Source organism: Zosterops lateralis, assembly GCF_965231275.1.
Source record: "Zosterops lateralis genome assembly, chromosome: 1".
Taxonomy (NCBI): domain Eukaryota; kingdom Metazoa; phylum Chordata; class Aves; order Passeriformes; family Zosteropidae; genus Zosterops; species Zosterops lateralis.
In genome coordinates this window covers 42,092,290-42,119,134 of record NC_139762.1, presented here as the reverse complement: position 1 = coordinate 42,119,134, position 26,845 = coordinate 42,092,290, and the positions used below count along the sequence as shown (strand labels likewise).

The window sequence follows — 26,845 nt, the reverse complement described above, 5'->3', positions numbered from 1 at the left end:
ACTGACACTAGCTCAAGCAAGTTTACATGTATTTCTTTCCTTTGTGAACTACATAATCCTAATTCTCTGATCTCACAGGATAAATAAAGATTACACAGTGCTAAGGCACAATGTCATTGTTGATACTTACATCAATGGGTTTGGATAATGCAAGAGTTGAATTCCTTGTCATGAATATTCATGATTGGTTTTTAAGCAAAAAGCTTCCTGAACACTGCTGTTCAGTAGCTTCCATATCCAGCATACAATGAGCCCACTGGAATCTGTGTCTCTCACTGGGTCCCCTCAGATACTTTATCTAGCTATTCTATTAAAAAATATGCTCTGGATCTGTTAAAGTGAGTGGAGTCCACCCTAGCAGGTGGAAAAGAACTTCAGAAATCATTCTGAGATTTAAAGAAAAGTTAAGTATTTTATATCTACTCAGTTTAAGACCATCCAGGATGAAAATTTTAGTCTAAGGAGATCCTTGAACTGCGGAACTCTGTTGTAAAGCAGCTCGATTTGGTTCCTGTAGATGTACCCACACTCCAGATGGCTTCCCATCTACCTCAGGTACCTTATGTAACTTGGAAGTAGGCAGATGGCAAACAAAGAAGACATCTATGTCAGGAGGCCATCACTGACATTTATTCTCCATGAGGCACACTCACTACAGTTTTTTATCCATGCATGTGTGTGAAACTGAGACAGCACGACTCACATGCTCAGCTCAGGAGCATCTAGCTAAGTCTACTAAATGTTAATATTACGAGCATTGAAATAAGAGAATCTGAAAAAGTCAAATGCATCCCTTCTTTGTCATGTGTTTCCATCAGGATTAAAGATTCTGGAGCTGTGATATGATTGGCCATTCGATAAGGTATGTACAAGGCAGAGGAAATCACTGCTCATTCTTCCACAGCTGTACAGGCTTTGTGGGCCTAAAAGTAGAAGCTGCTCATTTCTGACAGTAAAATGAATAGTGACTCTACAGGCAGAGATAATGGATCTGGAGGTTATAAGGGAGATTTCCTCAGTAGTCTGATCCTTTAAAAACCAGTAACTTCTACTACAGAAAACAACTACATTGCTGGTAGCAACAGGCTCTTAATTTGCTTGTAAACTATTGTTTTCTCCATACAGTACAGAAAATTAATGTTCTCAGCTCAGCACTGAAGATGTGCAGTATTTTAATATAATTCATGTTTTATGATGCTCAACTGCTAAATTCAGACTGCACTTATCAGGTACCAATTTAGTCTATATGCTACATTAACAATTCTACTCATGCCTTTTCCTATGGGGTTTTTGGTATTTTTTACCATTTTGAAACTACTTAAATGTGTGGAAAAATATATAGCTAGAAAATGAGAGTGTTAATGTACACTTACACCTTTATTCTCCTTTCAGATACTGCCCTCTGTGACTACAAAGAGTTAAATGCAAGGAGGTAAGAAATGAGGAGCTGGGCTGAGGGGACAAAATGAGATCCTTCAAGAAGGATCATATTTAATTCAGAGAGCAACATCACTTCTTCTAGGTCTGCAAACAGCAGGGTGTCCTAGCCTGGCTCCAGCAAGGATCGTGTTAAGCCTGCAGCAAACACCACCCCATAAAGGTGACAGGCACCGGGAAATAAAAAGCAGGAGGAAGGCAGCTGCCTGCACCCAGCAGAGTGAGGGAGCATGCTGCAGTAGGACAATATGGTTTACCCATCAAAGGTGGAGCTGAGTCACCTGCAGGGAATTTTCAGGACCTTTTACACTGAGACTGTGGCACAGGTAATGTCCTGTAATTTATTCATCTGCCCTAGTAAGCTCTGAGGCTGCTTTCCTCAGGCCCAGGTTAATGCAGAGTCAGGCATCTGCCTAACAGCTGAGGTACATAGCAAACACCCCTTACATCAGCCATTAGTTACTGTATTTCAGCTGAGACACTGCCTGAAAGAGTGCCTCTTGAGAGACCAAACTATTTCATTTACATCACCAGAAGAGTTTGGCTGCACACTCTGTTTAAATTCTGAAGGCCATCATTAACAGAATGTAGAAGAAACCAGCCTAAAGTTCAGTTCTATTTATAGGCCTAGTTGCCTATAAAATAACACAGCTGTGATTAGAGGGAGGCTGCTGCAGATACATTAACTCTCTTGGTCACTATGAGTACTGTGAGACTGTAGAGACTGATAACAGTTAATAATCTGATCAACGTTGAATAAGTTTCCCGGTATAAAGAAAACAAATAAGAATTTACAAAATGAGATAGTAACAGATAGGGTGCAGTAAATCTGGAAACCTCAAACAACACTTAGAATCAGTAGACTTAGTAAGGACAAATGGAAATGAGCGAGGAAAGAATGTTAAAGATGCCTTTCATATATTCTATGTGCAAATGCTCTTTTCTGGTGTTTTACTTTGGTGTTATATCAATGCATGTCTGTTGAAAGAATCAAAGATCTCTTTCCTTGTATCATCAGCTTTCATGTTCCTGAGAAGACACAGAGCCTTTTCAGTCAAGGTGAGAGCCAAAATGCAGAGCCTTGTACCAGAATATGCTGGTAAGTGTTTACACCAACCACCACAGCCTGCTAAAGGGAGATTAAATGTCTAACGTGGACAAATGCTAAACCATGGATCTGAAATAAGCAAGGATTCCAGAATCTGGTCTTCAATGTGGTTTCATATCACCACATGAGCTATAGTACAGTGACAATGACTTAGCTTTTCAGGATTCCCAGAATTAATGCCAGGGTTTGTTTCTGCTGGCTTTTTTTTTTTTTTTTTTTTTTTTTATCTTTTAAACCATCTGAGAAGTCTAGACACTGCATCACTAACAGAATTATGTGAAAACATTTGCATTGCTGGAAAACTGAAGGAAATGAGTCTGTTGGCTGAATTTATTTTTATCTTTGTTTCTTTTTTTTTTACTCTATGAAGGAAACCTGCCCTTCCACTTTCAAAGCTCTTTCCCTGCAAAGAGCAAAAACTGCATCTCTCTTTGACCATTGTCAAGCGGTTATAACTTTAATGAAATATAGAATAAAACCATAGCTTTTTTCTCTCTGGTTCCACCTTCTCATTTGAAAATACCCTGTTCTCCAATAGAAAAGAACATTGTCTTGCTGTGTCCTCTTATCCCATAGTCTGGCATGGAGACATGGGAACTGAGGAAGAGAAAAGGACCATCTAGTTCATCAGTGCCAGTGGTAGTTCAATGAAATACAATATCCAGCTGCCACAGTTTTCACTTTAAACTTAAAATATCTTTTCCTACCCAGAAGCATTCTCATTTTCCAGCTCAATCCTGTACTTATTCAGTGCCTGTTATTAATTTCACTTTCTCCCAATTAAAGAATGGGAGAATAAATGATATGAAGTTTTTGCATATATTACAATATTTTTGCTAATAATTATCAGCCAGGCCTAAAATATAATAATATAATTCCATTTTACCACACAATTACCACAGTCCTATCAAGAACAGCTCTGTCATTCAACAGAATCCCATCGCTGGGCCACTGCACTCATTGTTCAGGCAGAGAATAGAAATCTTTACTGGATTTAACATTCCTTCCCTGCTGCTCAGTAATACAAATGTATTTAGGAATGCTGGCTATCAATTCCCTTTCAACCTTCCTAATGAGATGTTACCTAATTCTCTGAGCAAGTTAAATGAAGGTAGAGAGAATAATAACTTCAAGAACTATATTTGCAAACTAATCTCCTTTTCTCTTCAGGAGTTCTAAACATCCTTCACAAATCCCTATCTTTGGAAATCAGAGTAATATAAAGGTATAGAAGAAAAAGTGCAGATGAGCTAAGCCCCCCCATAGCTAACAGATCTTTTCTGCTTTCTCAAATTCAGTCCTGCTACTAAAGCAGAGTGTTCAGGACTAATCAGGTAAAAGTATTTAGAGTAAACAAGTATGAGAACAGTCAGATCCCCACATGCAGGTGTGCACCATGCTCTCACTAGCATACACTTTGTAAAAACTGTAGTAAATGCAAGCAGTATAAACAGAGAAATAAAAAAAAAACTTGCTCATTCACTTTGACCACTTTTTAGTCTAAAGGCTGGCACTACAAATGAACATGGTAAAAGTCTCAAACCACTTCCAGTTATCTCATCAACATGTGAAAAGGGCAAAAATGGAGGAAAGCTCATCAGGATGTGAAAATAAGTTCCGATTCTGATTGCATCTTTCATTAATTGGAAACTTCCTTTAGGAATTTGACCTGAGGGTGCCAAAGATCCTTGCAGCCCATGTGAGTGTACCGAGGCCCATGATATTTTCATTCTTCCTCATGACATTGTAGGTGGGGACCCATGGAGACTGAACAGAAATGAAAATTGATCCCCCATGTATCACTCCATATATGAACAGCCCCAAGATCTGAAAACTGCTATTTTGTATAATTTGAATAATGCCATATGTCTGATGGATACTTTAGCAAGAGAGGAAGATTTCTGTGCTTAAAACAAAGAACAAGACTCTGGCAATTTGTTGTATTTTTCTTAATTCTTCAGTTCTTACATGTTTCTCTACAAGAGAGGCATTTTTATTTTTTTTTTCTAATACCCTCTATGTACCTGTTCTATGAATGCACATTATGAGCTCTCTGGGGCAAGTTTCTGAGCATAGGTTAGTGCTTGATTTATTACAGTCCTGTCTGCAGTGTCCTATATAAAATCAGAGTATAGTGACTGTATCATAACATAAGAGTATACTGCATCAGTCTTGGTCAACCAGGATTGGTAATCACTGAGATTCAATCACATTAATATTTTTCTTTCAGATCCTGCATACTGAAGAATGAAAGGGTGATGCAGCAGGATTATAACTGTGGCTTCTGATACGAAAAAAATCCCTATGCACCCCTTTAGTTGGAAGTTCTTAGACATTACCATTTAACTGAAATTCTGCCAATTAGTCCCTGATGAATAGCTGCTAGTAAGATGAAGGAAAATGACCTGTACATTTTCATATTTTCAACATTAAAAAAAAAAAGTGTTGATGAATCACTCAACATATGAGCACATTGAGCAATTATTAATAACACATCCATTTATATGAACAAATAATTGTTTTCTAGAGGTAAACATGCCTTCTAGATGCTATTAAATCTCCATGAATTTGAAGAGTCTAAAGAGAAGCAGACTGCTGTGTGTAAAGGTCCCTACTGTATAGATGAAGTTGTTAAAACAAAAAGAGAAGTGATTAGACTTGTTAAATAACAGTTGCTCATCAATCATCACATGCACTTTCCATTGCTCTTTCAGACCAGGGATAAAAGTGGACAGCTCATGGGCCAGCTGTCCAAGAATGAAGCAAATGAAAGCCAGGACAATTAGTTGGAAGCTAAACCAAACTAAAAAGAACACTAAAAAGAGAAAAAAGGGCACATGACTATTAGTGTTTCCAGCTTTCCTAGAAACAGGAAGAATTTCAACACTTCCTGCATGAAAAGGCAATCATGACAGACAGAGGAAAGATAGCAAGATAATAGAATTATACTACCACTGTACATCTTGGATGTTGTTAAGAGCAGCTAAAGCATGATATTATTCAGTCCTTTACCTCTAAAAGATCCCTAGAATTCAAAATATTTGGCTGAGTACAATGGAAGATATCACTATGGGAAAGGAGGGGAGGGCAGGGCAGGGCCCATTCCAATACTTCATAAAAAAGACTGCTGCTCACCAGTACCCTGCATCCAGAGATGGAGAAGTTGTCAGTTCAGTGAGCCTGAAACACCTTGGAGACAACACCTTTTGGGGCTTACCCTGGAAGCAAACAGTGGCCTTGGGGATGCCTTGCAATCTGCCCTTCCTGAATTGATGGTGAACATGGCAGTCCAAGCTTAGACAGGGGGAAACACATCCCCTCTGGGAAATGCTGGACCCTTATGCCTAAGGATACAAGGAAAATCAGCCTGCTGTTTGGCACGTGTGGATAAATGTGCCAGAAATCATGCACTCAGGTCTTCCAGGCAGCTCAACACAGATGTGGAGTGGTTGAGTAGGGACTTTGTAAGCCCCAAGAGTCCTGCTTCATATAGGCCCTCGTGTGAAGCTCTGGAATGTCTTTACCTCTTCCTACACATCTGGAAACTGGCAGTCCCTCTTCAATCTTCAAGCCAGTGCCCTGCTTTTCTTTCCAGGACAATCCCACCAAGTTGCCTCACCAAAGTAACATTCCTGGGGTTTTCTGACTTGGCTGCCAGACTAATCTGGTCCTCAGTAAGCAGACCTGAAAGCTGACCCAATAGGAGGTCTGGAAGCCTGCCCACAGCATTGGACATGGTGAGGCTGCTCTGGAACATGAAATCCTGGGAGTGTTTTGCAGCTGTTGCCTGAAAACTGACAGAAACCAAGATGGACATTTAAGCCAGTTGGCAGCTGCCAAGATCTTGCAGACTAGATTTTGTAGTGGGAACAACATGAGACATTGTTTCTGAAAATTAAATTTTGTTTGGAATTTCTGGCTCAAGGGAGAATCTTTCTGGTTTGTTCTGAGTTTTTAGAAGATGAATCAGAATGAAACCAAATTTCACAAGATTGATTTCCCACAAACTGGAAACCATAAATGTTGCTTGGCCAACTCTTCTATCTGCAACTTCAGCAAAAGGATCAGCCATGTCTGCATTTGGATAGGGTGGGAATACTAGAGAATACTAATCTATAGAGGTTGGTGCCAACTTCAGTACATTTAAAGTGAAGTGTTTTAAAGGGATGCAGTACAAAATATTGCTTCTCATTGGCATTAAAATTGTTGTGTCAAAATCCTTAAATGTCTTTACATGACCATTAGCTTTGCTTATATGGCAGGGCTGTGGGAAAGTGGTAATAGTAAGAATTTTTGGGGAAGACTTCCTTTTCCCACTTCCCACAAACTTTTGAAATTCTTGTGGGAGAAGGATCACCTTAAATTAAAGTCAGTGCCCTACTGATAGAGTGTGACTGGGCAGGAATATGACAGTCTGCCCCTAAGTATTTAAATTATCAGCTGTGGGAGGATCTCTGAGACACATGAGATCATATCAGCAATAGGGCTACAAAAGCAAAGGAGAAACCTTGACTTTTAGCAGTGTGGACTGAACTACACTGCTGTGTCATCAGCTTATCTACCTTGTAATGATCTGATAACAATATTGAACTTCTAAACGTGTGTGATAAAAAAAATTACACAGAATCTCTTCTAATTTGTCATTGTTTCATCTAAAAGATGAGAGGAAGAGCTAAGAAATAGGGAAAGATGCCAAAACTTCAAAACAAAACAAAACAATGAAAAACCAGCAGAATAATAAAAGAGAAAATGCAAGAAGGAAAAAAATCCCAATACCTCAAAAAATAGCCATTCCTCCTTGCCTTAAGCCCTCCTATCTTATCATCTAATCAGTATTTGCCTCCTACAGAGAGGTCCCTTTAGGATGCCTCCGATTTTTGACTCCTGTAGGTCTTTCATACAATTTCACTATAGTATTTTCTAACCTATCAGATATTGTTTCATTGGGGAGTGTGGTCAAAACAGCTGATGAACCCTAAGTGAAGTAACCAAGATCACAAGCCTGATGCTTCAGGTTTTAACTCTCACTTTGTACAGGTGAGCAACTTAACACATAGGAAACATGAGGTTTGTTTGAAAAGTTCAGGTGCTCATTTTTCATAAGACACTATTAAATAGAGCTTTATGGGCGTGCTTTGTAGTTATTTTACCAGGAATATGAGCAATGCTTGAAGGGGCCAGTAAAAGAGATGTGTCTTAGTGCTGGCAGAATAGCAGCATTCCAAGGCTGTTCTTTGGATTCTTTCAGTGCTAGTTTTCCAAAGGAGACAGAACCACCTCAAATGTATTCAAATTATATACAATTATCATTTGGTATTGATTTGTGCTTTAACACCTTCTTACAGTTCTGGAAAATACAAGCACTGAAAGTTTTCAGTGCTGGTGTATGAATTTTAATAATTTCTAGGGGTAATAAAGACTGGGCCAAGTATAAAGCAATTCCCATCACTGGAGAAAAAAAATCTGTTAATCAGTCTTGTCCTCGCTCTCACTGTACTGATTGTAAATAGTTTTAGACAGGGCTGAAAAAATGTCTAGCAGCAGTCTCAGCTTGATAGACAAGTATGTTGAAATGGTTGCTCTTGATACATTTTTTCAGCTAGCACATTCTGTGAAAAATTAGAAGCAAAGCAAGATAACAAAATCTTCCTAATTTCTTCTCTTCTCTCTAATTCTGATAGAGATTATGAGGAGAATAATCCAGGAAGGGAATCAACACTGGGGAAAATATAAATACATGTTCAAACATGCGTATTTCCTCCTTATGAATGCCCTTTATATGACAGAGATGTCCAAACAGCACTTAAAGAGAAACAGCAAAATGCCTGACAGACAGGCATGATAAGTAATGGCTCAAAATGTTTGCAAGCCAGACAGAAAGGGTGACTTTTTCTTTTTTTTTCTTTTTTTTCCCTGAAAATCCTTTAAGGTAAACTCACTCCATGTCTGCTGGCATGCAGCCATTTTCCTATAAATTCATATTACAATGCTGTATTTCTAATGGATTGGGTATGGTGCTTTTCCATTTTGCTAATGAGAAAAGCTAAAGGCCATTACTTGTTCTGATTAAGATCCCAAGGGAAGAAATGTGATGTGTATATTACCAGGCCATACGTAAAGGAAGTATTTGGCATTTCCAATCAATCAGATGAAGGGTAGACAGAAAAAGTCTTATCCTGTGACTGCAGAGGAAGAAGATATAGGGGGAAAAGAAACCATAGAAAGTGTCTTTAAAAGGTGACTTACAGGAATCAGTTATAATGATATTAGTATGATCAATGACTAGGGCTACTATCTGGGAAGGATGTAATTACCAAAATGAAAACTTTCAAATGGGAAGCCTGATCAAGGGCAGAGGTACTGTCATATTTCTCAGAGCACTGTCAGCTCTCATCCAGGCAATGTATTACTGTGTCACTCACAAGAACTATGAGGTTGAGCTGGGAGCAGACCTAAGAAGTGAGGGGTTGAGAAACTTTGCATCCAGCTCAGAGATGTGGGTAAGTCTTGCCCCGAAGGCAAATTCAAGGTAAAGAAAGATAAGGCTGGGCAAAGGGGAAATTAGAAAAGAGAAAATTCCCAGTCGTGACTGGCTTTAAGGAAGGTTTTGCAGCAGTGGACATTTAAAAACCATTTCAGGAGAGAAAGGAAAGGAAATGCTCTACACCAATGTCAATGAGCTACTTGTCATAAAGGAGAGGAAACAAGAAAATGTACCAAGAGATGCACTGCTCAGTTTACAGAAGGATAGCCTGGAATATCCTCTAAGATGTTTCAATATGCAATTCCTACCTGTTTAATCCTGTTGTCATAGAGTTTTTCAAATTTATACATGAATGAAATACAAAGTTTAGAGACAATTTTTCATCCCTTTTTCAGTGGCTGCATAGTAACAACTTGAAAATGGTACAAGATAGATGTTCCAAATGGCAAACAAAATGAATAGAGCTTGGAGATGGGTATTCTAAGAGAGAACAAGATCCCTTGACTGTGTCACAATGCATAGTCAGAGGTGTAGATATACTTTAAATAATATATTATCTTCACATTATGAATCACTCTGGAACATTAAAATTGACAAAAAATCTACCACACTACATCTTCTCAAAGGGAATCCAGATTAATAGAACATTACTGTCTATGACAGCAAAACTATAATAACTGGTAAGGTCAGCAGGAGAGATAGTCTCCTGTACTCCCCCAAATCTGTATTAGGGCATTTAGCTTTCTTCTTTAGGACACCACTCTGATTCTTTACAGATACTTGGGAATGCTTCCGATACTTCCACTTGGGAATAGAAAGAAAGGCTGTAACACTTTCCCCCATGTGCTTTAAAATAACATCTTCAACCCTTCCCTTCCCTTCATCATGAGATCAGGAGGTGAAGCTAAGAGATGTATTTATCTTAAATATTACTGGTGACAAGGCATGGAAGCAACATACAATGCTGAAAAAAAGAAAAAGAACCACAGCTGAGAAAGCCCATCCACAGTTATCAAGCTGAAATTCAATCATCTTCAGCTTTCCTTAAAGGCACATATTTAAAATATTCCACACAGGCCCTAACAGGAGTTCTCAGTGAGCTCTTCTGATCCCTCTGCTCCAGTCATGCGAAAAGGAACCAATGCTGCACAAATACACCCCAGCCTGTACAGGCAAGCAATTCTGGCCTCTTCTAAATGCCTCAGCCTAGTCAGGGAATTGTTCTTCTCAGGAGGATCTTGCAGAGTATCTATTTCTAGGCTAGGTTGTCTGTTCTGGTTCTTTGATGCACTTCTGGCTCTGGCACATGGACTGACTGGAAAGCTCAGACATCTTCATTTTGCACTGGTGCTCACTGATCAGCATAATGTTCCTTTTCTCCTTCCCTTTTATAAATAATATATATATATTAAAAAAAAAAAAAAAGATTAAGTGCTGTGCAAATATTTGCAGTGGACATAGTCCTAACTGCACTACAAATTCCCTTGTCCAAGAATATGACAGAAATGACAAAGTGGCCATTTTTCTGTCAAATGAATTTATATTAACACTTTAAAGCCATAGGACTTTGCATGATTTACCTTACAAAGAAGGATTGCTGCTGACATACAAGTGTTATACGGAACTCATGGGCCGCACTGCTAAAATACAAATTAGCAGAGTTAAGACTCAGGAGTATAAAACTGGCTATTCCTGAAGCTGAATGAGGGCATTTGCAGATTCCTCGCACTTAGTGGCTCAGGGACAAAGAATTTAATCTTAGGATGGGAGGGTGCATGTGGGGGATGGTTTGCCAGCCTGCCCAGCTGTAGTATCCCCTAACAGCCTTGAAGGAATGGTAATTGTGAACTGAAACAGCATCTGCTTAACTGTCATCCCTGCCTCAGGACTGGAACTTTTTGCTTGTTGTGAAGATCATGAGAAACACTACATGGAGCGTGAAGATGAAAACAGGACAGGATTAAAAACATTAAATACAACCACCAAGACACAGCTGTCCATACTGCTAGTGAACTCAGAGAAATATAAATGCCAAAATGTATTTGACATTCATGATATAATTTGGTATGGGAATTTAGAACACTGAGTTAACTGAAAATTTCTATTTTAAAATATTTTTCATTATTATTAGTATAGAGGACAGATTATTACAGATTATTCAGTGAGAAGCAATTAAGATTCACTGCTAGATGATAAAGCCAAATCTACCTTCAACTGGTAAAATCTTCTCTTTTCTTACTGAGAAGAATGGGCCAATTAGTTCAGCTGCCTTGACCAGAACAGCTTATGGCAGTCCATCACACTGAGGCTTTGCCTCAAATGTACAGCTGAGCATCCCTGGGTTTGCAACAGGAGCTGCTGTCCATACTGTAAGAAAGACTACACTATATGGAGGTAATTTACCTCAAAGGGAATTGAGGAACTTGCAATGATTTGATTATTTTTTTAAGTGATGCTATAAGGTTTAATTAACATTTTTAAAACACCTTGAGAATATAAAACGCAATATAGGTGCTGCAGTTGCTATTTGTCAGTTGTTCTCTTCCTCAGGATGTCTCTGAAAAGAATGGAGTCCTGTTGTGTTTAGGAGGAACAGCAAATGCTACAGATTCCCTCCTGTATAATTTGTACCTTAGGGGAAAAAAAAAAAAAAATAAAAAAATAAAAATAAAAATAAAAAAAAAAAAAAAAAAAAAAAAAAAGAAACGTTTGGCATAAGTCTGCAGTATATGTACAGATGGAGTTAAAAAGCTTCCATAGAAATGCCACAGCTTCATAAACTGAACTAACTGAACTGCCTAAAAAATAACTGCTTCAAACTATCAATAAGTACTGAAAATTCTTACAATAGGATCAGCTCCGCCTGCAAAGATCTCTGTAGAACAATTACAGACAAGAGACACTAATACTTTACAGTTCTGTGCCAGACTTGTAATTGCAATCATATAATTAAGAGTCTTTGGAACACATATCCAAGAGTGTATGCAATAAAGTAAAAATCCTAATATTAAAAATAAGCTCAAGATGATGCCTTGGTGTTTAAGCCATATTTTTCTATTTTGAAATGCAAGAAAATATAACACTGCTCATGACATTTGTATGAAAATTAATGAAAAAGAAAAGTGGATTTATAAGCCTTGAAATGTATTATTTTCCTTGCCTTCTGTTGCAGATTAATTACGTTAAATTTTTCCATCAATCATTTTCTGATTTCCAACTCTGTTACACTCAGTTTTAAACAAAGGATAAAGATTTCAGCAAGGTCAGTGGTCTTCTGCTCTCAATATTGCTCAGGTACAAATAAAATAAGGAAACTTCCTTCTTCAACTAATGGCCTCACACTGAATGGAATTTTTTTGCTACTAACTATTTCCTTATGTCCCCTTGCCCATCAAGGAAATCTGAAATTGTTGCTACTTGCATTTTTTAATTATGGATAAACTTAATGTAATACAATAATCTTTTAGAATGTGTATACGAAAATAATGCAAATCAATCAAATTATGGCCATTTTGTTGGAACAGCCATTTATTTCCAGAAAACTAAAGATTTTGAGATAAGTCCATTGTCTTCAGATGAAATCAGTTCTACTAAAGCTAGTTAGGAGCATCTGTATGTTAAAAGAAAGTCAGCAAGATAGCTTTTGTAAAACAGTTGTCTTTGAACACTAAAATTTTGAGCACCAATTTGGATTCTGTGGATAAACTAGGAAAGGTTATCTGTGGGAATATCATCATAGCCCAATTCTCAGTTCCCCTTGTTACTTCATTTTCGTCACCCTGATTTGCACTGTCAAAAATGGCAATTGGAAAAAGAACAAATACAACTAATTTTTAGTCAAGTGCAGGTGTTTTAGGGGGAAAAGGCCAGCAGCAGAACAAAATTACAGTAAACAGGAGGAAGGGAGCAGTCAGGTGCCTGAGCAGTTGGAAAAAAAATCTCTTTGGAAATCATAGCACCTTTGGTCTACACTGCAAACACTGCACACAGCTGTGGTTCACGCGCCAGAGAACACAAACACCATGAAGTTCTTGGATCAGTGAAATCAGGTTGTGTCATATAAATATTATACTATTTTAAGAGAAACCCCCAAGGGAAACACAGCAAAGGAAAACTGGAAGTTGAGCTTGGCAAACGCACAATAATTTGGACATTTAGATACTAAAGTCTTAACAAAGTTTCTGTTGCTGCATTACAACTACTAATACTAAAAAGGCAAAATTAGAAGCATTCAGGTGTGTCTACCACATTCAAAACCCATTAAATGTCATGAAGGATAGAGCAGTCCTTCACGGGAGCAGAAGAGGATGTTCCTCTGGGATTCAAGTGCTCCCTGGGCCCATCCGGATGAGGTGTGGCTCACCTCTGCCACACAGTAGAAATCTGCTGTGTTCAACAGTTCATCACCTTGCTAGAAAAACAAATCAATTCAGCAAACTCCCAAATTCACTCAACACAGCTGCTCTCAAACCCCTTGCTACAGCTCAATGAAAAGTGCTGACCGAGCTGTTTCATAGTAAGTATTAGGTACAGCAGAACTCTTCTCTCAAATTGAGTCTTTTAGGAGCAAGAGGATCCTACAGCCTCGTAGCTGTGACACAGAATCACCCATAATTCACAGAAAATAAAATACCATCAGAGGGCACAGAGGTTATTGCCATCAGCTGCTCCCTATAGAATTGTAAATCATTTGAACAAAGCTTATCCTTTTCTGAGAACTTCAAGCTGAAATCACTGTATATACAGGATCTCAGTGTCTTACACAATGTATGAAGACTGTACCTTTAGTTCCTTCATTTAACCTTGCTTCACAAATGAGTGAACTCTGAACAGGCTGCTCTTTCCAGAAGGAAACAAGGAAGATACCTCAAAAGCACAGGTAATTTGTCTTATGGGAAGTTTAAACCTTTGGAGTACCACTTTGCCAAGTATCTGATAAGCCATGTGGATTAACTGTGAAATGCACTGTGAGCCGAAATTCAGTGGGTTACGATATGGGAAAAGGCAGTGAATTTATTTTTGTGAGCAGCTGCAGGACCAGGACTTTGTCCAATACACAGGTTATGTTATATCTTCCATTGTGATTAAAATACTGAACATCTTTCAGATTAAATTCACTTTCAACTCCGTTGTATGTGTTTTCAGTAACATGGCAACAGGTCACCTTCCAAAACACTGAAACACGTGCAATCTAGTGTCTCTGTGAAGTCCCAGTGCCTCTGGAATTAAAAAATTTCCCTTATGAAAGAACAGGGGAAATGTAATTCAAAGGTTGCTGCTGAGAGCAGAAACATTTTGCTTAACAAAATGTACCCATCTCATTGGAAAGAAAAAAAAAATCCAAAGAGGGCAGTATACTTACTGATCACACATCAAATGTTGAAATGAATCAGTCTTAACTCTTGGTTCCAAATGTTTTTTAGTAAGAGGATACTGTGCATGATCAGTTGCAACATATGCTTACTCTTTGACTGTAAACCTCAGGCATTGCAAATAAAATGTTATTTTGATGCACAGCTCGTTTCCGAATCTTGGTACATTATTCTCAGTAAACATTTTTAAAAGTTTTTACAATATTTGGAAGTCTCAGTACTTAAATAAATGTTATTTGTTTTGAATTGAAATAACGATGTTTCTCTGTGATGAAAAACAGAGGTTGGAGATGAAAAAAGGCTATTTAGCCACTGCTCTGGATTTGTGTCAACACCTGGAAATCCCTCCCATGAATTCTAAAGTGTTCGGTCCAGTTGAGTTCTAGATGTCCCAAACAATGAACTTTCTGTGCTTCATTTCAAACACTAGTCCAGCTCTTAACATATTATCAATTTCTGCAACATATTAAAGTCATGCTTTCCCTATTCTACTTTCATAACCTTATTGGTAGCATCCCTAAAATTTCTTTTCCTTTCCATGGATACCCTTCATGCACCTACACTGTGTTGTAAACCACTTCTGTCTTTCACCTTCACACCCTTTTCTTTCAGTTAAAGTTTACATCTCTCACTGATGTTGATACAGTTCAAGTGCTTCACCTTAGACCTAAATGATATTGTGTGAAGGACTACAACAGTACTTTGGATAAACTAGCTGGTTTTCCATATAATTTATCAAGTTGTTCTTTTCCACTGACAATACAGCTTCTTCAAGGATTTCAAGACTTCTTGCTGTGTTTGTGTGCACTTGTACATGAGGAGAAATGACCACAGACCTGCTTCCCAGCTCTTGGCAGAGAAGAATTGTGGAAGCAGCACCTCTGGAAGACACTTCTTGCTTTTCACATGGCCACAGTTTTGAAAAATCACCCTTCACCTCCCTAGGATCCTCAAAATTGCCTTGTATTACAGAGCCCCCACAGAGCTTGTCTTCATCACTAATATTTGGATTTGTTACTTCTCTGGAAAGCCATATTCCTCATTTCAGTAAAAATTACCTGAGCCTTGTTTAAACACAGGCAGGATAATAAAAACAAGTTGCATTCTAATAAGGCAAAGAGTTCTCTTCTTGATTGAAAAATGGAAAACACATTTACAAAAGAGAAACACATCAAGAAAATAGAGATGACAGACCTGACATTTAGAGTACTTTTGTTTTCCACCTCTTACTGAGTTTGCCAGTTGTAGGTGTGTCAGGATGTTTCAAACCTAGAATTATTTTCAGGGTTTTTTTTTTCAACCTATTATTTGTCCCTCTTTTCTACTTCCATGTCTGCTAAATAAAGAGATTATTTCTCCCCCCAAAACTTGCCCTGTCATTTATAGCATCAGCACAATTTCACAAGAAAATGTGTGAATATTATATTTTTCCTCTTGAAATTCAAAGAATTTAGGCAAATTACCTACTAGTAGTCAGAAAAAATGAGTTCACAATCTTGGTTCACCTGTAGGAGAGATATCAACAAAAACTTCTGGGAGTATGACTATAAATGAGCCTTTTTTGAGTGGATATTCTGCAGACCACTAAATTTATGCCAGATACTACCAGTTTTATGGCTTTCAGTTTCTATTCATTACTACAAAATAATAATAATAAAAAGTTCATTTTATATGCAGTGCATGCCTATCACTAAATAAAGAAAACCCAACATGCTTGGAAGAGGTGGCTTTGAACCACACTCCCATTCACCAGGTGGCACTTCTAGAAATCACAAAAAAGAACTGCAGCAGTCATATTAAAGAAAATATATGAGAAACAAGTCTCTAAATGTTCTAGCTTACAGTTTTGTGAAGTCATCTGCAAATCGGTTTGAGGTTAGTTTGATGATGAAAATTAAGTTATATTAGTTAGGGCTTTTCTGGCTGGTACTTTTTTTGCTTTGCTGATCCATTGCTAGTGCTTTGTGTTGATGTGTATTTTTATCACCACCATCAGGGAGCTGATTCCTTCTCTGAAAGGGAATCTGGGGTAATGTCACTTTGAGTCAGTAGCTGATACCTCAAAGAGAGGCAAGAAGTCCTTAACAAAAGCTCTTTGTTCATCGGTGGAAGTGTTATGTGAAGGTAAAATATAACACAGAATAAAAGCTACTGACCTGCTGGGCTCAGATGAAGTGCTGCTTGGACCAAAAATGGAATTCCCTCCATCTGTGTTTATTCACCTTTTACATTTTCCCTTCCTGCCTATGACAGATAGGCTTTGAAGATTGGCACACTTGCACATAAAGGCAAACAGTAAGCCACTACCAGCAAATGGTAGAAAAGTTGAGCTAAGTTCAGAAGAGAAGGGGGAACACTGCAGATACATGAATTTATAAACTCTATTCAATCAAAAATAGCATCTAACCAAAGCTATGGTCAAACATAGACTGTGGAACCCATGTTGAAACACATGAGCAGAGTCTCATCTGCACAAGAGCTGATTTGCCCAGCTCTTACGTGAGTCTGTGGAATTTCAAGATGGTCCAGAAAGGGAAAAGATCAGACCTTTCCTTGCTCACCTAAGCAGGTATTTAGCCTGTGCTGTCAATTTAAGAATTTTCCTCAAAAAATGCTGTTGCATTCACAAATGTTTCCTTATAGAAATACTGAATCTATTTTTAAGATTGTTAACCTTTTTGTCTCAATAATATTTAATGGCAGTGAACTCTGTAAATCGATTCAATCCCTCATGAAAAAAGTTCTTACTCCTCTGTTGACTGCTCAGAATCTCATGCTTTTCAGTTGCACTAAGTGCACCTTTTTATTTCAAATTACACATGAGGTAAATTAGAACTGCCTTTCAAGAGAATGTTTGGGAAGAAAGGTGCGGGAGGAGTTACCTGGTTTTTTTAAATCTCACAAGAATTTATGCTGATCTTCTCCCTTTTAACCAAAATCAATTCTCTTTAAATGGATCTCCTGCTCCAGAAAGCTCCATGTTGTTAATCACTTACATTTGCCCTGGACTTTGGCTGAGTAAAAGGATAAGGAAGATCTTAGTTTCAGCCTGAACTAGGCTATTTCATTTGAAATGGGTTCAGTCCTATATTTTCCACAGAAACAGTAACTGAAACTGTCAGTCAATAAATAAAATAAAAGAGCTCTAAGATTAACACCTGATAACATGAAAGGCACAAGACTGCAAAGAAACTTTGCTCCTGTAGGCCTCCAAGGACCTTATGACACGCAATTAGAATAACAGAAAGCACTTTCTGAACAAGAACCTGAACATGAGGGGAATGTGATGATGTTCCAGCTCCATGTAGCTGTAGTATCTGCAAATAGAATGGAAGATTAAACAGGAAAAAAACAACCCTATCTAAAAAGCAGTTATTCTTCTGAGGCCTTCAGATGACATTTTAAACCACCGGTGACCATGGAGTATCCAAAGGAAATAAAAGATAAAAAAACCTATAACAAGCTTGTTGTTCCATTGAAGGGTTCTGGAGATATCATCAAGCCTTGCTGGCAACAAAAAGAACTAACAAAGTGAAAGATAAGACTGATGTACCTGCATAACAAGCCTGCTATTCCACTGAGAAATTTCGGTGATACTATAAAACCAGGAAAGCTGAGTTAGGGTAATTTGCAGTTACAACAGGATCCCACAATATGCCATTGCAATTTTTTCACCTGACTGCATTTTTAATACAGAGTATCTGGAACAATTAAACAATTTTCTTTTGTTGTTTTGTTGTTGTTTAAAAAGTGCAGTGGAGGGTTTATTTTGTAAGTTGACTATCAAGTTTCTAAATTAGAAACTGAAAGCGGAGTGAACTTCAAGTGTGAAGAACAATTAAGGAGACAGTTGAACTACCAGGTTTAGTAAAAAACCTGGCTTCTACTCACTCTGCCATTGGTGTGGGCCTCAAAGGTTTAAGATGAAAGAAGGCTACAGTTAGGCAGTTACAAAGGAGAGGGAGAAAAAGCTGGAGTTACCTCTCTGCCTGTGAGGACTAACAAAGGCCGCCTCAAACTATTGAATGAAACTGGAACCCAAGCAGTATCTGAAATGGATGCTAACACCAGGGAGGAGAGGGAAATCCCAACCAGGAAAGTACAGAACAGCAAACTTCCTTCAGGAATGACAAGAATAGGAGAAAGAATAAGCAAATCTTTTTCCCACGGAAGTGGCAGATTATTGCTTCTGATGGCCAACCTTGGAAGTGCCGAGCAGCAATGACTGAAAGCAGTGATCAAACTGCTCAGTTTTTACATTTCTAAAGGTTTTTGTATTATATCCACTCAGGCATCAATCACAATGTTATTAAACCACAAAAGAGATGTCAGATCAATGGCTGTATCGGAAGCATTTTGAATGACAGGCTGATGATGGAACAATTCCAGCATCCATACATTATTAAACACATACTAATGCTCCTCTTTCAGTGCTACCCTTACAGACTCACACACTCTATTCTCCCTCCACAGTACCTTTTTCAATAGCAGACCTAATTGTAGATGAATATTACATAGGAAAAAACAAGACTTACTATAATAAATAATAATAAACTAGTAAAAAAAAAATTATGCTTTAAAGCCCTTGTCTATCTTCACATTATGCCTTCTGGCATTAAAATTTCATTTTAATACAATTGTAGGAGCTGAGACTGGGTTGTCAGCCTTAATCAGAATATTCAGAGCTATTGCTTTCTTGCTGTAATGTTGACATAATTTAAGCTTAGGTTTTCTTTATGTATTTGCCCACAGCTAGCACATCCATGTAAGTGCATTTTGCTTTTTTAGAGTGAAGAGGTATCTATGAAAAATACATATAAATGTGGCAGAAATTGCCCCTCTGGCAGCTTATCTGCTTAACTCCAGATTTCAAGCAGAATGGGGAAGTGATCAGAGCAGCACACGTGCCTCTCAATTCATCAGCAACAAAAGCTGTATTTTCACTGGCAGAAATCAATTTGATTTTCATAAAAGCAAAAAGGAATTATGTTCTTGGTGGATGAAGCACAAAGCACAGTAACTGGGACATGCAAATGCTGCACCAATTTCTCTCACAACACAGGAGCATAGGGTCGAGGTGCCATAAAGGGCACACCTTTACCTCATCTCTCCCTCCAGTGCCCTATACCATCCTTTGGCATTGGAATCAAGCAAAGATGGATTTTGAGTTTTTCCTTTGGTCTGGCATCTTGATAGCCTGATCAGGCCCCCTACTGATTAGGGAGTACTTGTTATAGCAGAGATGTCTAATTTAAAGTGGACAATTCAATAATAGATAAGAAATAAGAATGTTAAAAATATCATAAAATGAAATTAAATATGCATTCTTTGGGAGTTTGGATAGAAAGATAACTTCTTGTCCCTATTCATGGCAAATGGTTTTGCTAAGCAAACCATTTTTGCAGAAGGTTTTACACAGCACAAGTGAAATGCAACAAACTATGATTGAGTCCATAGGAAAACTACTTTGTTTTGGCTGTTGAACTGGATGCTTACAGATAGAAGTGAACAGTCCTACCAGCATTAAGCCCAACCTGGGCTGATCATAAAATAATCAAGTGGATGGAGGCAGCTGCCTCCTGGATTCCCAAGGGTTTTAATGTGTGCCTCAGGACTGAGAGATCAAAACTCAAATCCGGTTTTTGGAGTCAAGGCAGGAAATGGCAGAGGCTGCTGTTAGTCAGACCACTTGCCTCACCAAAGAACTAAAGAGTGCTCCGCTCTGAAGGGAGATGGAATAGCTCCAGCCTGGACAGAGTATTTTAATTTTTTAAGGAGCATCAAAAGGCTGAGTAATTCCCATAAGATAAGAAGCTGCATAGGCCCTTATACTATTTCTCTAGCTCACTCACTAGAAAATAGATTTTCTGTTGAAGCAATGTTTTAGAAACCCATGTTCATCCTGAATCAGGTAAGTGTGGAGGTGATTTTGAAGTCAACTCTCACTGAAGTGACCACAGGGGTCTGTTTCAGCTGAAAAATATGTTATGTTAATTAGCAAAATGCTTTGTCTAAGGAAGTGAACATATGAAGGCCTTCTCATAAAAACTGCTTTGCATACTGCAAGCTTTTAAATTAAATTGGGACAGAATTACTGCCAACAGTGAGTACAATTATTTGAGTAGAATTATTTGTGACTTTTTACCTTGCTTGCCTAAAAAAATCTGGCTGGTTTCTTAAAAGGTAGCTGGTGGCTCTTAATGGCACTCTGTTGCACAGTTTTAAGCATAAAATTGAAAAATATATTCATAACAGAAATGTATCATTTATATCTTTTATCTCCCATAAAACCTAGTCCTGCTGAGGTACCCACAGTAGTATGGCTTGGACTTGGCACAATTCTTCATGCTTTATGCTCTCAATGCTCCTCTCTCTGGACCAAAACTCAGAATTCCAAATAAATGAAGAAAAATGTCTCTAAATAAATCGTATCTCTAAATAGCTTGTGTTCCCCATGTTTTTTGTTTTTTTTTTTTTTTTTTTTTTTTTTTTTCTCCCTGTAACAGAATATGTGCTGAAGAATGAATTTCACATTTGGATGGATACATCCAACAAAACTGCTACTGGCAGCCCAGTTCGTGATTTCTGATAGGAGGAATTCCCAATAGGAGGAATTCTCGATGACATTCATGACTATACTGCTTGCATGAGTATTTAAACTGATTATGGTGCTAATGCTTTTTTAATCAAGAGAAATCCTGTATGTGATAAAATAGGGTGCCATTTGAGATGTTTGAATAGCCTATGGATATTGTAGCACTCATCAATCATTTACTCTTTCTTGCTCTTTAAGTTTGCTGCAAATGACTTAGGAGTTATACAGATAATAAACATAAACCTGTATGGTACACCTCTGAATGTATTTCAAGAAATTATCACAGGGAATGCTGTGACCTTGAAAGACAAAACTGTGTAAAGAGCTAGGAAAAGAAAGGAAAGATTTTCATTTGGTTGCAGTAACATGAGTTCAGGATCTCACTGTCACCCACTAGATGACCCACTGCCTCTCAAAGTCCTTTGCCTGACGCCCCAGATGGATTTGTTACTGTAAGCACTGTAGCAGTGGTCTCAAGCAAGATGAGAATATTAACTGGGAATTTTCTAGTTTGCATTAGGATTGTGAGACGATGAGCACAGAAGACAACGTCTGTTAAAAGCTACGGAATTGAAAATGACAGGCAAAGGAAAAAATTCATAGGAGCTGCCCAACAGCACAACCAGAATTCATTTTCCATTTCCTTGCCTTAACTTTTAAACATGCTTTAGAATCACAATAATTACACATGCAGAAATTCCCACTATACCAAGTATTTCCTTCAGTTTCATGAAGGGGAATATGCTGAGATTAACATTGCGATGTAACTCCTAATTCTGATTATTGAATGCAACATTTAAAATATCAAGGATAAACAATAAATCATCATATTTAAGTTTCTTTGGAAAAAAATACAGAAGCCTAAGTTCTTAACAGAGTTTTTTAAAGAAGTAAGAAGAGACACTGGAGTTAGAATTAAATTCAACAGATAAGGAAGAAGGAGGTGAAGAGATCAGAAAGAGACCCAACACAGTGGGTTAAATAACTTTGTACAGATGCAAATGTATCAAGTATCTTATTCAATTAAAAATAATTGGAAAACTGTGTTCCTATAGATTAGTATCAAGCAGAACAATGGTGAAAAAAAGAGTAAGAGCACAACAGAGCATGTTATGTAATTACGTGTTTCATGTAATTATTACATAAAGAATATGTGTGCTAAAGATAGAGATGTGTAATATGTATGTCTGTATTTTTGAAAAAAAATTTACATTACACGCAGTGTCCACACATTCACATATCAAACCACCATACATAGTCTACAGTTGCTGTATTTTAGGAATTTTTCAGAGAGCTCAAATAATTTTAATTAAGAGGATTTTTTGCCTTTCTCTGACTCTGGGGGAGCTAGCTGAGTACAACCTACACAGATTAAAAAGAAAATTCAGAAACAGTTGCTGAAATACACATGTTTAAATAGGATATACTGGAAACACAGCTGGCCTTGACCAAAAGTCATATTTCTAAACCAGGAGCAAAATACATATGGCTGGCTGCTATGGTTTGAAGTGAGTAGTGGATCCGTCCACAAAGCCAGAACTCCTGATCCCAGGGGTATGCTTTCTACACTGACAAGCAAACAATTTAAAAAACAAATTGACAGAACAGTTCTTCCATAATCATATCAGAACTAGTACAGTTAATTCCTCTTAAATATAGATCAGGTTTTGTTGGCCTTCCATTTTACTACTCATACTACTTTGTCATTTCTGTTCTGTCATAACTAATGGTGACGGTATGATGGTGAAGCCCTGAAAGGCACTGAAAAGAGCAGTAAATTACCTTAGGAAATTCAGTAAGCAATAGAGAAAAAAAATAGTGCTCTTACCGTTCCTGTTGTGCCCAAGGAAAGGTGGTTCATCTGTTGGGTCAGAGGGCCCATCATGCTTGCTGGCTGCATTGACATAGTGTGGTCCATTGTTGGTGTTATCACAGCACCCTAGAAACACACATTATTTACAGTTCAACCTCTCTCATATTAAAAAAAAAAAAAAAAAAAAAAAAAAAAAAAAAAAAAAAAAGGAGGCATTCTTAAATTAGTAAATCTGACTGAAAACTTGACATGAATCTTAAAAGACACTAATATATGTGTCAGAAGAAATATGTTTTGTTCCTATTGACAACCAAGCTACACACATATATTATTTGTACTGCTAATGAGGCCATTTTATGTCAGCTCCAATTAAGTGTCATTTTTCACTTCATTGCTTCTGACAAACAAATGCATATGTTCTTTCTATGATGAATGCTACTGTACATTGCAAAACGCCTGCCATTTCCATTTTCCCATCTCCTATATAGAACAATCTTACAGACAGAACACATATGTCCCCAATTTTCTCTGACTTCTAGAGCCTTCAGACTCAGAGATCTTCAGCCTATTATGGTAATTATCTTGGATTTTTCCAGTCTCTATTAAGAACTCTTACTCATGATATTTTATAACTGATTAAGTAAGACTAGCTATTGACAGTGAGTTTAGTAGTGACACCCATTTAAAACACATACACAGTGTTTAAAAGCATTTTTCTTCTCCTCATGAAAAACAAAGACATTAATAACAAAGAGCATATGTACTAAAGCAAGACTGAGACTTTGACCAAAAAATGAAACAAAAGACATGCCAGAGGAGCTTTGGAGAGAGAGCTTCTTTGCCATTCATGTTCCTTGGTTTTTGCTCTCCCACTCTCCAAGGTCCCATGTTAGCAACATCATGACTTAGTGAAGTGTTGATTCTCTTCAGTTCTATGTCGTAAAGTGCTATTTACTGTGTTGGTTAGAGAAAGTCAGTCAGAAAGTGTGGTCTGCTCTTTTTCTTGCAGATGGTGACACAAGGCAGTATTTCCAGTAATTTCTTCATATGCAATAATTACTTTGTATGTATCTTTTTATGCACACATCACAAACTTGCACAACCACATTACATCTGCTACAAAGTGTGAAAAAATGTAGATGAATGTATTTGCTCAAAAAATAGACTTTTTCCCCCTTTGAGAATACTAGAAAAATTCACCTATAAACAAATTTGTTTAACCAACCTGTAAAACAAACTTGTTTTAAAACTCATAGCATACCTGCTCCTACATGTCTATCTCATATTCACATAGAGCTATTTTTGCCAAGGATCTGATTAGAACCTAAGGATTTCAAATTTTCAGTTGCAAGTAAAAATAAATAAAAATACAAATTCTGGGGAAATACCATTTCAATTTTGCCTCACCTTCCAGCAATGTTTTTTCTATGCAGATCTTATCTTAGAAGTCTAGAGTCTGCACTCCCTGCAAACTTGTTCCTTGCATACAGTGGGGTAAGAAAAAGGCTCATTTTGGTCAGTCCTTTCTGTAATACTCTCAGCCTATGAAAAAAATACACACTTGTTTTATGTCACAGAGTTGATTTCTTGCATTGAAAAGAGTCTCTAGAGAAATCTGACGAATTTCAGAGGTAGCCTCTGTGGAGTATCTGTCCTGATTCCAAATCAATGCTTAGGAAACAAGCCGATCAGTGTGCATGTATCAAACCTGCAACACTTGCCACTTTTGCACTTTATTGGCTATATTAATTTGCACTGGTTTACATGGATTAATTTATTGGTTAGCTCATTTAAATGAGCTTCAGCAGAGTGAAGTCTTCCCTTTGGATGAAAGAGTCCAAAAACAAATCTGTGGGGTACACACCCACTCAGCTCATCCAGCAGTTCCTGCATAGCAGATTCAGTGCAAGAGTCTGAAGAAGAACCATGCCCAATGAAAATAATGTTTTCTTTTAGAATCAATGGCCTCAGATACTATGCAGCCAGATGAAGCCCTAGAGTTTGGACTTTAACTGCACTTTTTGGTTATAATAGGTAATTGTAAGCTCTATGATTGGAGTGATCAACATTTTTATTTTATCAAACCATATGTTCTCAAATTAAATTTGTCAACTGATACACAGTTATCAGCTCCCTCTAAAAGCAGTGTTCTCCTTGGGTAAAAGGTGGAGGATTGCCTCAGGGCTTTCCATGACAGACAAGTTGGGCTCCTGCTTATGATGTCTAGGAAGGTGATTCTCCCTCCATATTAGTGAGATCCCACTTTGAGAGATGAGTCCAGCTCTGGGGGCCCCAGTATAAAGAGAACATGGACCTGTTTGAGAGGGTCCAGAGGTGGGGCATGAAGACAATCAGAGGCATCAATGTATGTAAGCACCTGAAGGGAATGTGTTAGATCATGGAACCAGGCTCTACTCAGTGTTGCCAAGCAATCAGGCAAGAAGTAACAGGCAGAGACTGATGCTTAGAAGTTCCTGAGGAAAAACTTGCATTGTGCTGGTGATCCTGTACTGCTCAGAGAGGTTGTGGAGTCTCCCTCACTAGAGATCCTCAAGAACCTTCTGTATGCAATCCTGAAAAGATACTTATTGCAAAAGTATGGTTGGAGGAACTTGCTGTGATTAGACATGTGGCAGACTGTTAACTATTCCTGGGTATAAATTCAGGAGCCTGGAAATGAAGAAGGGGCAGCGGTGAAGGAAGTCTTACGGTTTAGTGTAACAAACACCACTGCCAGACATAAAATGGAAAAGTCTGAGAGCAAATGTTTTCTAGCAAATAAGTAAGCGGGATAGGTATTGCAAACAAACGATTAAAAATATGGACTGAAGAGAAAATATATCAAGGAAAAAAAAATTGCTCAGAGACAGAAAACATATAATTTTCAAATTGAAAAAATATATATTCCTGTTCCTAAATAGACACAATTTAATATGCTAGAAAAAAGAAGCTGGGCAAACAAATCAAGTATTTGCAGCTTTCCTAAACAGCTTAACATGTTTTAAGCTGACAGTTACCTAGAGCAGAGAATTACATGCATTTCCCAGATCATTAATTCACCAGTTCAGAATCTTCTTGTGATCACGTAGGAAAGAAATTATACTTAATTAAGGAAATATCGTCTGGTTGTTAGGGCGACACGCAGTCTCCAGACCATAATGCATTTCATAATACATGCTGTCAAGTCCATTCATATTCAATTTATTTAGCTGTAGAAGACAAAAATGTCTTGCATCAGATGTTGCCATCATATTAAAAGTAATTTGATTCTTTTCAGCCTATAATATGTAATTGCTGATAAACATCCAGTTGGCTACTGGCAAAGGTTACATCAAACATGTCCTACAATCATGTCGATGCTAGAGTGGTTTTAAAATAAATTAACAGGCAAATGGTAAGGAATAATGATACAGATATGCATGTTTTTTGCAACATTTTGATAAACCTAAGATAAGGTAACATGCAGATTTGATTTCCTCTTCACTTTATTTGAAAGAGCTTGCTGTTTTAGAATGCTTTAAGCTTTATGAACCTACTTTTCCTATAAGAAAGTGAATGTCTGTATTTCAGAATATAGTCTATCACTTACAAAGAGAGAAGCCTAACTTTATTAATTGTGAACACTACACAACCTCTCTATAGCAACAAACTCAAATTACAGGAAGGACACCAAATACAGTTTATTATATGAGGTAAAATACCTTTAAGTATTTGCCAATATCAAAAGGCATCAGCAGAACAAGTCTATGCTGGTGCAAAGACCCATGCCACCTTTTGTCTGTTGAAGGGTGGGAAAGTGACATCAGAAATAAAAAGTGTGTTAGAGGCTTTAGGAATGGAGAGTTCACTAGTTGAGAGATGCACTTAGGGCCCAGTGGGAGGATGGATTAGTTAGTCACAGCTTTCTACAATAATGAACTGCATTAAAGGCTTCTATTTTATTCCAGTGTTCTAATACTGATATTGGACTTAAGGGAAAAATACCAGCTGAATAAATAATTTTTAAAGCTTACAGTAAGCATCTGTTTATTTTAGA

General features: G+C 37.6%; 1 protein-coding gene across 6 annotated transcripts in view; it reads right to left on the bottom strand.

Annotated features, from left to right (window-relative positions):
- The window catches only part of RBMS3 (RNA binding motif single stranded interacting protein 3), a gene marked incomplete at its 3' end in the record, with an annotated part of 441,712 nt that overhangs the window by 13,661 nt on the left and 401,206 nt on the right, over positions 1-26,845 (bottom strand). For all 6 annotated transcript variants that reach the window (XM_083873885.1, XM_083873884.1, XM_083873887.1 and 3 more), the window contains exon 11: positions 22,825-22,935. In XM_083873885.1, the coding sequence (XP_083730011.1) occupies positions 22,825-22,935 (111 nt within the window). The remainder of the gene's footprint in view (positions 1-22,824; positions 22,936-26,845) is intronic.